The sequence below is a fragment of the Stenella coeruleoalba genome (genome assembly GCF_951394435.1).
Source record: "Stenella coeruleoalba genome assembly, chromosome: 12".
Classification (NCBI taxonomy): domain Eukaryota; kingdom Metazoa; phylum Chordata; class Mammalia; order Artiodactyla; family Delphinidae; genus Stenella; species Stenella coeruleoalba.
Genome location: NC_137158.1, coordinates 13,077,374 through 13,091,937, shown reverse-complemented (window position 1 = coordinate 13,091,937; position 14,564 = coordinate 13,077,374). Strand labels below are relative to the sequence as shown.

At 36.7% G+C, this 14,564-nt stretch overlaps 1 protein-coding gene across 1 annotated transcript in view; it reads left to right on the top strand.

Moving 5' to 3' along the window:
- Positions 1-8,824, top strand: part of FILIP1 (filamin A interacting protein 1) — a gene marked incomplete at its 3' end in the record, with an annotated part of 194,184 nt that extends 185,360 nt beyond the window's left edge. The window contains exon 7 of the mRNA XM_079938860.1: positions 4,827-8,824. Coding sequence (XP_079794986.1) covers positions 4,827-4,867 — 41 coding nt within the window. The remainder of the gene's footprint in view (positions 1-4,826) is intronic.
- Positions 8,825-14,564: the final 5,740 nt, after the last annotated feature.

Below are 14,564 nucleotides of genomic sequence, written 5' to 3'. Positions count from 1 at the left end.
ATTTCCCCACCATTTAGTTTTTATTTATAATTAATGTTATCTATGAAATAACTAGTTCCAATTTGCTTGTATCTGGGGAACCGTAATCTGTGTGAGAGGTAACAATTAGCTTGCCTGAAAAAAAATCTACCAATCATAACTGCGATGATTGGTAACTCCTGCAACCTGGGGGGGCGGGTGAGGGGAAGATTTGGCCTGATGATGGAGTGGAAAATGTTCTGTAAGGAAGCAAATAAACTCTTAGGTGGTTGAGAAACCCCAAGAGAGTTTGTATCATCTGATTCCAAAGTTTCCTGAAGCAAATGACAGAACTGATTAGCGGAAGTATTTTTAATTAGCCGAGCTGAATCCAAAAGAAGAATACAAGTCCAAATCAACAGGGGAAGTTTATTGGATTTCCTATTTAAAACAGATGTTTTATCAGAACTCTGATTAACGTCTGAATGTGATAGGAACAGGACTGAATACTGAAGCAGTTTCTTAAAATGAACCTTAAAAGTAAACAATATCTAGGCACTCCTACTTCTGAAAGGTGTAGAGAATGCGGACATTTTTACAGGAGGATAAACCCCCCAGCAGGCAGCAAGGTCAAAGCTAGGGTTTGGTAGCTGGTGGAGGAAGAAAGGCAGAGCCCTAAGCCAGTGCCTTGCTCTCCAGGCAGAGCTCCTGGGGGTAGGAGCCATGGAACAGGAACAGGCCATATGCTGGCCAAACTGATGCAGAATCCAACAGGAAATGTTTTCTGTAACGCTGGTGTACAGTTTCCTGTGAATAAAGCAGCCCTCCTTTGCTGATGCAAAGTCCTGCTATAAATTGAACTTCTGCTTTGCTTTGTCTTTGGTATATGAATTTGGAGGCTATCGAAGTGATGTGGTCTCATTTACTAGAGTTGATTTTTAAAATTCAGAGCTCAAGAGTCCCCTTGAGGCTTGGCAGGGCATAAACATAGGCACTGCTCTGGAGGAAGGCACTGACTTTTCAGGGAATACATCTTTCTTACTCCACAGCCAAGGGGTTCTCCTGGGAGGAATCAGAATTCCAGTTTGTTACCAGGTTGCCCCACTGTAACACTCAAGAGACATTCTCCCCCGGATTTCTCCTCAAATCCTGTCTTATGTATACAACTTTGGATCTGAAGTCATCTGGCTGGCCAGTAGTTTTGGGGATACCACCCAAGTAGGATAAATAAGTCATCTTTGTAAGGTCAGAAATCAAGTGTAATTTGGAATTGATAATCCGTTAAACTTCCTTTCCATGGAAGTTATCTAATAGCTAGTGTAATAAAAGAATGAATTCATTTCACAATAATATGAAAACAATGTATTTAATGTGTTACATGAAGCTTCTCAAGAAAAAAAACTTCAAGATAACACTTGAGAGAAACACATAGAGGAAAAAGTGCTTTGGTCAACTGTTAATATAAAAAATATATGTAAAAATCCAGTGTCCCCATGTACATATGCTGATTAAGATTTAGAGGGTTTTTTTCTTCTTCCAGTTAGAAAAATGGAAATTGTTATTAAATACCTACACAACAGAGGGCCCCAAATTTAAATGCTTCTCTATTTTGAGTTTGCTGATAGAGGTGGTAATTAACTGTGGCTTTGGTCTCAATCTTCCTCATATATTTTATAGATTACTAATGTCAGAAAAGTGGTATCTGTAAAGAGTAAAATTTAGATTACAGAATGACATCTGGTTGTACTTAGGTCACCTTAGAGGTCCCTAATGACTTATTTGGGTCTTATTCTGAGATGAAATGAAGACAGAGTAGTAGATGGAAAAAAGATTTGCTCACTGACTTTGTAACTTCAATAAAATCTATAACATTATTTTATTGTACTAAATCATAAAAAAAAAAAGGAAGGGACTTGGGAATTCTGTCTTAAAAAAAAAAGCACAAATAATGTCATTAATGCCCGAAGCATTTTTATTTTATTATTATTTTTGTTGGCAACCCTGAACTCCTTATGCATCAGATAGTTTTGCTGTGTAATGTCGCCTCAAAATTTAATACCTTAAAACAACCTTTTTTATTTCTCGTAAGTTTGTGTATTGGCTGGGTGATTCTTATCTGAGTCAGTTTACAGATTTGGGGAAAACATAGATAATAAGCAAACATAGATTTAACAAATATGCTTAATAAGTTTCAAATGATAGAGCCACTATCATATAGATCTTATCTCACTGTCTTTAGAAACAAGATGAAATATGTCTCTATGTTATAAAATAAAATAACTTGGGTTTGTTTTACCTTAAGTAAATTTTATGTACATAAATATTAAACCCCATCTTTTATTATTGAAGTTGAATAAAATAAAATAAACTCTCTTATTTGGCATTGTCAAATATTTTTGAGATAGTCTTTTTAGTAACATAATCTGATTAATAGCATTAATATATATATCATGCATGGATTACCAGTTTGCTACCTTAAAAATAATAATAAGATGTAATGGTCCAACCAAGACATTGTTTCTATGTATGTACTCTTGCCATATGTATTTTCACCAAATACTAATTCTGTAAAGCTATTATTATTATTTTTCTAAATTGGAGTATAGTTGACTTACAATGTTGTGTTACTTTCTACTGTACAGCAAAGAGAATCAGTTATACATATACGTATATCCACTCTTTTTTTGATTCTTTTCCCATATAGGTCATTACAGAGTATTGAGTAGAGTTCCCTGTGCTATACAGTAGGTTCTTATTAGTTATCTATTTTATATATAGTTGTGTGTATATGTCAATCCCAATCTCCCAGTTTATTCCTCCCTCCCCCCTTCCCCCCGGTAACCATAAAATTGTTTTCTACATCTGTGACTTTATTTCTGTTTTGTAAATAAATTTGTTTGTACCAGTTTTTTAGATTCCACATATAGGTGATATCATATGATATTTGTCTTTCTCTGTCCGACTTACTTCACTCAGTATGACAGTCTCTAGGTCCATCCATGTTGCTGCAAATGGCACAAATTCATTTTCCTTTTTATGGCTGAGTAATAAATAGTCCATTGTATATATGTACCACATCTTCTTTATCCATTCATCTGGACACTTAGGTTGCTTCCATGTCCTGGCTATTGTAAATAGTGCTGCAGTGAACATTGGGGTGCATGTATCTTGAAAAGCCATTATTATTATGGAACCTATAAGATGCTAGGATTAGGAGAAGGCAACTCTAGGAATTTAGAGGTTTGCACACTCAAGGGGAGAGAAGAAGGTACTGTAGTAAAAAAATATTAGCCCTGCCAGGGATTTGAGAGATGATATCTGATACCCTCATTTTGTAATGAGGAAACAAAGGCACAGGCATTCTGAATTACGTATACAATAAGAACAATTCTAGACTTCACTCTTTTAAGTGTATGTTTCCTATGATCTCTTAAGGGAGGAAAATGGGGAAGATACTTTAATTCTATTAAGGAGGTTTGAGACCTACGTCTTTTCCCTCTTTGAAACCTACTATAGAAATTTTTAAAAAGAAAAAGTGTTGAGTGGGAAACAACATTTTAATGTGAGACCCTGATTTTTACCTGCATAATATTTTATTTAGTGTTTTTAGTTTTTACCTGAAGGTTTTGATACAATTTTAGGCCCTGAAAAAATTTGAGGCTAGAACAATTTTCCAAAGATAAAACGAGATAATGATTTTTATGGGTTTCTGGTACAGTAAAAAATCATACCTATGTCTTAAAAGCTTTTAAAAACCTTCATAGCTAGGTTATTATTAAGTATATAAAACATTTATGTATTTACTTTATCTGTTTTATCCCAAATTCAATTCGGAAAGGTCAAGGGAAGGAATGGAAATATCTCCACCTAGTGGTCAGTGTGAAGTAAACCTCTAGGTCTATGACATAATGAGCTTTAATTAATGTTTACTTAGATATTAATTATCCATGTTAAAAAATGTAAATAGTAAGAATTTGAGACTAACATGAACATAATAGGTGGCAATTTCCTCACGCTATTCATAAACGTTGACATTAGTTGACCCGGAGGTAGTACATTTTTCAGACAGAGAAACAATTTCAGGCTTCGTTATTTCTCTCCTCTGCTTTTTATCTCAGCAAAGGCAGGGCCCTGCTTCATTTTGCTCACCAGCGTAGTTCCATGCCCAGCACGGTGATGGGCATGTAGTAGGGCCTCGATGACATAATGAAGAAAAAGATGATAAATGTTCACAAAGGCATAAAGGTTAAAAGTGAAATCAATCAAATAAATATAAATATTACTCATTGTGGCTGGTACTGTTCTAATTGCTATTTCTGAATCTATTTTTATTTACTTTTATAAAAATGAATTCAGATTTAAGAGCATATGCAGAATTATGCAAAAAGCAACAATCAGAGACAAAAATGAGTCATCTGTATTTAGTGACTTCTTGGGAATAATGAATATTTCCTTATTAAAACTCAAATCTACACCCATAAACAAGTAAAAGTATGTGACTATCGTTCAGAACAGAAATTCTAGGCAATAGTCTGGTTTCCACTATGGGACTTGTATATAGTAATGACTGTCTTTGTGTTCAGTGCTTTGCTTGGGGAAAATCAATCGAATATTGTTAGAATATTAGACATGGTTTCTAAAAATCTTCAAGAATTTAGGGGTAAAGCTCCGGTGTCAATATAAAGAACTTACCCAAGAATAGGAAAGATCTGCAGGAGAAGCTATTGGGCTCATGAACCTGTTTTTGTTTGTTTTCTTGTTTAACACCTATGGTCTTTTAGCGAAATGATATGGTATTGACCCTCACATAAACTACTGATTTGAGTCTCAGTTTAATTGAAAATGCCGTGTCTTTCTTCTCTTTGTAGAAAGCATCATCATCCACCAGTTACGTATGAACTCCAGATGAAATGGTAAACCGAGCACACACTGGGTGTGTGTACTTCTTCTGAGTCCCTGTTGAACGGATAGTATTTCTCCAGCTCTCCACCATCACTAAGGTCCTCTATGCTACTGATCATGACTGGAAATAACTTTCTACTTCCAGTGAATTTTTTTGAGGATACAAATGTAAAAACTGAACATGGTGTTGCTGACAATATAAAAATACGTAGCATGAGAGCAATCCAATCTTTATGTCAAAATAAATTTCTCTTCCTTTTGCAAAGCTTTCAGGTCCATGGGCACATGCTGTGTAATTTATTTTTATAATACACTTTGTAATGTGATTTTTTTACTAAAGTGTTTCCTTTTTCATAGTCTATGGCACATGTATCTGTAGAATACACTGTCAGTTCTTCAAAGTATTGGTAGTGGTGCATACAAAATGGTAACCTATACTTATTTTCTTTCATCCATTTGTTATTTCTGAAAAAAAAGAAAGAAAGTACAACACTCTACATATTTCCTGGGGTAAATTCAAGACGTGAATCCAAAGCAGGAGATTCTGGAAGAGGTGTCATTATTGTTTGTACAATGCTGTGCTTCTGACCATGGTACAACACTAACAAATAACACTGACTTAAGAGCTTAAATACTTAAGCCGGTTTTTAAAGTTGATCTTTCTAGTGCTCTGTGCCCAAAACCTTGGATGAATTGGTTTTCATATGGAAGAAATTAATAGAAGGAGCTGTATGAGTTTAACCAGTAAGACTTACAGGAACATCTTCTACTGACAGTTCAATTATATTTCTGTTTGCATTGTTTATTTATATGTACAGGACTTATAATAAGGACTGTGATATCAGGATATTTCTCACAATCTACCCAAATGAAAGCCTGAAAATAAAAACTGACCTAGATGCTATCAGCATCTTTTTAAAATATGGTAGGAGAAATCCCAAGATAGATAACTTTTTTTTTCTTGATAGCTAGGATTCGGACAGGATAATCTATAACCACATATAGGTTAGAGAATATGTTCTTTAAAGATTCAAAGCAAACATACATTACTCAAATCTCAGTGTCAGACCTGCTGTTGAATTTAGGTTTATGTGAAAATATGCATCAGAAATCTACTTGAAACCCTAATGGTATAGGTTTTTTTTTAAAAAAGACTTTGTTAATATCGACATGTTTTCAGTAAGGTCTTTAAAAAGATAACTGAAAGAGAACTGAAGAGTTGACACATTTTCTAGGTGCAGAAATCATGTATCATGTCACTTTACTGAGATTAAAGAAAGAATGCCTCTGAGTGTCACAAGGATAACTAGAAAGTACACAAGTAATACTATTGGCCCATTTCTCCAGTCCACAGCGTTATCCAGGTTCCTAAGGCCAAGAGGGAAATCCACACTTCATCTCTGGAACAGAAACATTAGGTTTTAAGGTATACCTTGTGGAATTAGCAAATCATATTCAGTAGCTATTATAAATTAAATAACTATATTTTATGTAAAATTAGTTTTGATTTTTGTAAGTAAAAGAAATGCTACAGTAGGTTTGTCCTAGCATGAATGATTGTGAACGCATCACAGACCTGCAAGCCTTTCGTGACTGATTAAGAAAACTAGAGTGTGTATGTGTGAAGACTTTAAAAATTGTTATGGCTTTTGATTTCTGAAAACGTTTCTGAACTGTAAAGACAATTTCTATGAGAAAAGGGTTTTATTTAGTATTGTTGTATTTTTTGACTCACAGTTAAGTTCCCTGTTTGCCAATGCTTATACTTCTGATGGCAAAAATATTCCGATATATCACAAACTAGCGTCTGACGCAAATAACTTTCTGAACATGTGGGAATTTTATTACACTACGAGTGAACAGGCTAGAGGATAAAACTTTAAATACTTCTTGACTTTAATTTAAAATATTACAAATAATTGATATACATTTGGATCGAAAGTTTTTATTTCTCTTGCATTTATAATGAAATTTGGTACTTGCAAAGCAGAGTGAGGGTGATGGTGTGATCCAAGTCATTCAGATGGATACAGAGCTCTTTTCTGCCTCTGCTATGGTTAAGTCCTTTCTTCAAACTCTAATGGAATCTGAGTGACAGATGAGTAAAATTAACCTAAATTAATTAAAAAATTGTCTTGAAATAAAATAATAGAATATTAAAAATTAACAGAAAATAGAAAACACCAAATAGTCATATCCTTATCTAATGAATAAACAAACAAGATCATAAATAGTCATATTCCAATATCAACATCCAATTGAAAAAATTGCCCCCCATGGGCAATCCTGGCACCATCCCAGACTCACATGATTTCTATAGCTTTTATTATAAGCAAATCTCCAATCATCAGTATGAATGAGAATCAGTTTTGAATGGAATAATTAGGTTTTCTGAAATATAGTCATAATCAGTGTTTCTAGGTTAAGGCATATAATTGAACTAATCCATTATGTTGCCCTTTTCTTTTTGAGAGGAGAATGTTTTTTGAGGGTATCTTCTACAAAGATTTTTTTTCAAGTATGTCATAAAATATTAGGGTGTGATGAAGTTAGTGGTAGAGGAAATATTCCAGATAGTAGATGCCTGGAATGGCCACAAAATGTGCAGAATGAACTGCATCTTAGGACAACCATTTGAAAAAAAATCATGGTGTGGAATATCTAGCTTAAACATTAACAGAGACACCAACATTATTGAAATAATTCACAGCTTCTAAAACCCAGTGACGAGGAGTGAATGGTGTATCAGCCAATGCCTTTAATATGTTTGTGCCTTTTCTATTTATACTGTGGTTGAATTTTCCTGGAAATAAATAAAAAACATAGCAAAAGTAGGGTGTGTTCATGAATTTGATGAGCAACAATTCTAAAAACAACGAAAATGCAAGATGGAAGTTTAAAAAAAAGTGTATCTGGCATCTGAGTCCTATACGCCCCTCTGGACTCCCACATTTACGCCTCTGCTAAAAATACTAATGAGCAGGCAAAAAGGAAAAATGACAAAAATTGTTGTAACCAATTCATAAAAATTGGGAGAGTTTCATGGAATTAATTTTGCTTAGTGACCACTAAAATTTTATTTTCTTAAATTTTCAGCATTTACTCCATAACTAACTGATGAAAACTGTGTTTGTTACTTAGGGAAAATGCCATAGATTCATAAATTTACACAGAAATATTTATAGGTGCCATGACATGATTCTTTTATTTTCTGGTGGTGTTTTCTTTTTGTTTGTTTATGTTATTTGGGTAATTTTACCTCACCATTCACAGATTTTGTTATTTTAACAATTCAGATCTGTATTTCTTTAGATTTTGCTTTAAAAATATCAGATGTTAGCTCTTCCAATATAAGAGACTTACAATGTGATCAGGTATTCTTAGAAGTCTTGCAAGGTTTAATGGATTTTCAAAAGCAAAAGATTGCATTGAAAAATTTTGGAGCTACATTCTATTTTCACAGCATTCTCAATTTTGTTTCCTTTAAGTTTTGTTAAATCCATGAGAAATTTATTATTTTTCACTACAGCCGAGTGAATTTATGGATATGTACTTGTTTTTTCTATGAATGTAATATCCTACTTTCAGTTCTTCACAGGCTATTGAAATTATTTAACCAATTAAGACATTTTCTGTATTATTTCCAAAGCCAACTATGTTTATCAAAATCTCACCAGAGTGAGAAAAATAACAATTGTGATATGAAAGCATTGTGCAATATTCTTTTTTGAGTTGGAACATAATATTCATCAAATTAAAATCATTGAAAATGAGTATTCAACTTTATTTTTACTTAAAATTGTTTGCTTTAAAATAGTCTTCCCTTCTGCATTTTGTATTTTCTTTAAAATATGGTGGTTTTGACTGTGAATATGCAGAAGCAGTACAGCAGATCTGCCAAAATGAGAGACGCTTTTCCTTGGAGTTACATCATAGCTTGATTCCTCAGTGAGATGAAAACTGCAAGACACCAAGAGACGCAGCTGGTTGCAGGGCTTCCCTCGCCCCTTTTAGCCTCCCCAAATGCTTTGTCCATCAACATTCAGATATTTCCCACTGCATTCCGCTGTCATTCTAAAGGGGGATTACTCGGTAGAGCGAACGCTCCTGAGGTTTTCCAGCAGTCCTCAGCCAGCCTCTACAGGGGCAGTTGGGTAATGGTTTCAGCAGAGTGTGCTGGGGGTGACTGTGGGGTTGTGCTCTGATCTCTTTTATTTGTCAGCCTTGTGCCGGAAATGGTGGTCCATTGCCATAGCCGATCCGAATGTATCTTTGCCTTACTGGGGACAAAGGAATGGGTTTCTCCTATTATTTAAAGATACACATATCCAAAAAGCAGGCAAGGCTGATGTCTACCCAAAGATGCCTTCCACAGGAAAGCTGCAGATGTTAGGGGTCTTGCCCATAATCGCAGCTCTTTGGCTTCTCTTCTTGAAGGAGGGGTGCCCTTTGGGGCACACGGTTTAAGAGCACTGTTATTTCATGACTTCCTGGGAGAAGGGGTCTCAGGCTTTCCATCATATACGTTCAAATGGATTATTGCCTTTGAGTCCTGGGCTAGAGTCACTTTTAGTGAGGATAGGCTTTTCCCCCAGGGAGAGAAACCGGAGCAACTTCTCTGGGCCCCATGTTTGCTGGCAATAGGGCACACTGCACCAAACTCTTTTCTTTCTCTGAATGTCATTAAAGTCTGCTTTTGGAATTTGTATTCAATGAATCCCAAGGAACGTATGAAAAAGGTCAAACACTGAGGTCTGTCTTCAGCTGGGGCAACCCTAGTGACTGCATGGTCCCAGGCACAGCAACCTGATCCACAGATGATGGTAAGAACCCAGTTCCCTGCAGTTCCCAGATCATTATTTTTTTTAAAGGTAATCAGTCCTCCTTTAGTTTTCCCTGGCATTATTTCCAACATCTCTTTCAGAGATAAGTATCTCTAAGGATAAAATAATTTTCTTCTTTCTCTTCAGGAGTCCATTTGTCCCATTCTGCCTTATATTGACCGGCATTGGTGTAAAACGCTGTCTCCCTAGTTTGACTGTAAGCTTCTCAGAGGCAGGACTTGCATATTCCTCACAGTGAATAGAATATACTGGATAAACGTTTGCAAAAGGCAATATAATCCCTTCTTCCGGCTGCTCTCTCCTAATCTTCACAGAAGTTTTCCATGACCATAAACACATACTCAGTGTTGGTCTTTCTGACTCTTACTCCCATTTCTTTCTCCTCCTTGAGAACAAGGTATATGCATAGTCAAAATGGCAGGGTGGGGGCTTCCCTGGTGGCGCAGTGGTTGAGAGTCCGCCTGCCGATGCAGAGGACACGGGTTTGTGCCCCGGTCCGGGAAGATCCCACATGCCGCGGAGCGGCTGGGCCCGTGAGCCATGGCCGCTGAGCCTGCGCGTCCGGAGCCTGTGCTCCGCAACGGGAGAGGCCACAACGGTGAGAGGCCCGCGCACAGCAAAAAAAAAAAAAAAAAAAAAAAAATGGCAGGGTGTTTTATAGGCACTTAATTATTGACTCCTAATCCCAAAGGGTTGCTCCTTTAGCAGGGTGTTCTGTGCCGGATCTTCCTCAGCAAATTGACCTGCCTGGTGATTCTACCCCTGCAGAAGCCCCTGGACCCACTGAAGGCTTCAGATGCAGAGTATCTGGATTTAACAAGAGAAAACTCTCAGTAATCACTGATTCTAAGGGAAGATATGCTCTGTGCAAGGACAAAGGGCCCTCATCTTATCAGATCACCAGACGGTCTGTGCTATCATAACAAGAGAGTTGTGGTCAGTCATTTTTGATTCACAGAGAGGCCAAGCACCGTTCCCACATAGAGCACTGGTGCACGTAGGCAGTGGGACGAATGGACTACATAAGCTAACAAACTGGGCATCTCCCAGAAGTGGAAGGAGCCAGAGATCTCTGTTTCTAGGGCAATGGCAATCTGCTAAGATCTTGCTTGAGAAAAAGAACATGATCAGCCAGGGTATATGGTTTTGCAAATTATTAATAATAAGTGTAGTATAAGGTTCAACTTTCTCTACGTCCTTTAATTTTGATTCTTTTCTCTCCTGGATAGAGAACCACAATATCACTTAGACCTTAGAACCAATTTCCTCACAATTTAGCTTTTGACATCATAAAGAGGATAAGGTGTGGTACCTCCCCAGACCATTTATAAGTCCCTGTGTACACATTTTATATGGCACTGACCTCATTATATTTCAGTTGTTTGTTAGCAAATTTGTCTTTCTCATGGAGTTAAGGAAAGTTTCTTTTCTCCATGGCCCCTCCCCTTTTAAAAATAATTTCACTGTTACACATGTGTCAGTTGGCTGTCAAACAAGAAATTGCAACATTGTATTTGAAAGGAAGACCTTATCTATAATTGATGGTACCTGTAGTAGATAAATGATGGAAAACTATGTGCCATGGTATGTAATCGACTGAGGTTCTATACAGCGGAAGTTATGAAGTCTGAGGTCTCGTTGGAGTTATGTTCTTTCATTTAAAGAAAGTGTGGAATTACGAGAAATGAAACCTTATTTCCTTCCCAAAACAAAGTTCTTAGACTGTCTACTAAGGAATTTTGGTGTCATTATCTTTCCTCTAATGAGATTAACCATTAAAATATCTTGCTTGACTTGTATTTCTGATTACTGACTGTGGTTATTTGTGAACTTGCAAAATCTTCATCACAACACCAATGACCTCAGGCTAATCAGAGAATCTCAGTGTGAGAACAAAAGGATTTTCTTAAAAGCCTAACTGAAAAAGTTTAATAAATACACTACATAAAAATCAGGAGAAGGTCAACTTTAAAATTAATTTGGATCAATCTCTGATGCAATAAATACAAGAAATCAAATTTATTATACAGTAGATGAAAAATTAATCAATAGTCAATCTAAGAAAAAAATGGTAAATTTTATTTGAGCCAATCTGAGGATTATAACCTGGGAGGCAATCTTTTAGAAAACTCTGAGGACTGTTCCATCTGTTAGAGGTCAAAGTACAGTCATATAAGTTTTTGAGACAAAGGGTTATATGTCAAATGATGTACAGTATTGCCAGTTTATACAATCCAGATCTGCTCGTACAAAGGGAGTAGTGGATCATTCTGACCTTTTACAAGATTAAGAGGGAAGCTTATTTCCTAAGGAAGTCTGATTAATGCAGATGCACAACACACACTGAAGGGGAGGGAGGAGGCCCAGACAGGCAGAGAAAAATTTTATGTTCAAATTTTTCTTGTCTTGCCATAAAATATGAATTTTATTTCATCAATTTCCCCCCCCCCCTTTTTTTTCTTTTTCTTTTTGCGGTACGCGGGCCTCTCATTGTTGTGGCCTCTCCCGTTGCGGAGCACAGGCTCCGGACGCGCAGGCTCAGCGGCCATGGCTCACGGACGCAGCCGCTCCGCGGCATGTGGGATCTTCCCGAACCGGGGCACGAACCCGCGTCTCCTGCATCGGCAGGCGGACTCTCAACCACTGCGCCACCAGGGAAGCCCAATTTCCCCTTTTTGATCATTAATCTTTTGATGGAAAGCATTAGGTGATCAAACATTTGGTCCCTTGATGCCAGGATGGTTACTTTCATGCTCTGGGTCTATCATGCCCCTTGATGTTGGGTCTTAATAGCCTGGTTCTTTCTTTCCTTTTAGGGGGTTGTACTAGTAAGATGTCTGGCAAGAACTAATAATAAATTCCAAGTTGTCCAATAGGACTTATGCCAATTTTACCTCATACGTGCGTTTTGCATGTTCATTAATTTATTGAGAACCGTGGATGTGATCAGTAGTTTCAAGTTGTCTAGATATCATTACCTTAGTAGAAGTAGGTAATATACAGCACAAAAGGGGCAAGAAGCTGCCAATTTATAAGTTACACAAACTGTAATCAAAATTGCCAGTAGAAGTAATGATGTCATTATGTACATGTTTAAGCCAAGATCCTTCTAAATCAAACCATTTTCCTAATCTTCCCCTAAAATGGGAAGAGGATCATTCAGAGCAGAAATTTGATTCTTCATATGTATCATAAGATGAGTTACATCAGAAGACAGATCAGATATAAAAACGCAAGAGGGAAGAGATATGGGAACATATGTGTATGTATAACTGATTCACTTTGTTATAAAGCAGAAACTAACACACCATTGTAAAGCAATTATACTCCAATAAAGGTGTTAGACAAACAAACAAAAAAACAAAACCCTAAAATTCTGTACGCATTATATCACAAGTTCCCCCTTGGGAAGCAGTTAGAATATCAAGGACTATGTGATTTTGTAAGACCACTTTCCTCATTATGGAGACTTCAGAACTGAGTAAGCTATTGGCTTGATGACTATCATTTAAAGTTTGCTCAGTAAATTTTGTTAAAACTACTATGTGATTAATGATATCTTCTATTCCAAGTAAAGAAATGAATACACTGGCCAAATGGTCATACCATTGGAAAACTGATTGAAACCCAGCATGCTCACATTAAAAGCAGATTGACAGGGGCTGTTTCCAAGACTACACACAGGTGATCTTGAGCCCAAAAGAAACCAACTGTGCATCTTCCCAACCAACCTGGGGAGAGCCACGGCCATAAACTTGTTCCACAAATCCATTGGTCCCATTAGAGCCACCCAATATTTAATATCTAACGAAAAGGAGTATTTATGGCCAGGTTCAGAGGAGGTGTCATTAAGTTGGCCAGGTAAGAAGATCCCACTTGGTAATATTGGCAGTAATGGTAGCTTGCATGGTTTCTTTCTTTTAAAATAAAATTTCTAAGGACCATCCAATTAGAGCTTTGGAGAGGAGAAAACTACCAAGGTAATCTAGGAGTACCGGAAGTAGGTAATTGGCCACAAACCCAGCAACTAGATTAATTTTTTGAAACTTGCAAATGAGTGAGCCCAAGGAATAAATACATTTGGTTCATAAGCAAAGTACAGTCCTGGTCCAGTATCTTGGGTCAGCTGTCTACTTCAGATGTCATCTTCATCTCGTCCTGGTCTGGTAGTGCTGGTCTAAGTTAGTCAAAGTTGGGTGTCAGAAATAGGATTGCAGTTTATTCAGGAAACAAGGCCTAATATGGCCTCCTCCAACTTGGCTGTAAAGAGCCCTTTATCTGATGTCTTTTCCAGTATGCATAATCTTCTGGTTGTAGGTCATGGGGCATCTGATCTTCATCCAAAGATAGATTACTCTGATAAGCTTCAGAAACAAACTTCACAGTAATGCAACATAGAAACAAGGAGTTTATTGGCAGTAAGTTATTTATTGGTAGTAAACTTCACAGTAATGCAACATAGAAACAAGGAGTTTATTGGTAGCAAGTTATTTATTGGTAGTAAATATAAAAAACCCTCGAAGACCTAGAATTTAATGTCCACTGAAACCTAATTTTTTTCTCTCTAAAATTATCGTTATTTCTATCAAACATAGCCAAATTAAGACTAATTTATTTGCAAAATAAGTCTGGTTTCAATAAATTTGGCCTAATTATTTACACAAGTGCAATTGATCATATAGGCTCTTTTAAGTTGGCTGTGCTGGAAATTTTTATAAGGAATCTCAAATTAAACTTTTAAAAGGCATCAAGGCCGGGAAATCCATGTCAAGGGCTTGCCATCAGATTCTGCCTGCAACATCTATAAACTCCAGTGTATTCCTCTCTTCTCAAGGTCCCCAAAATATCTCAAGATTCCTG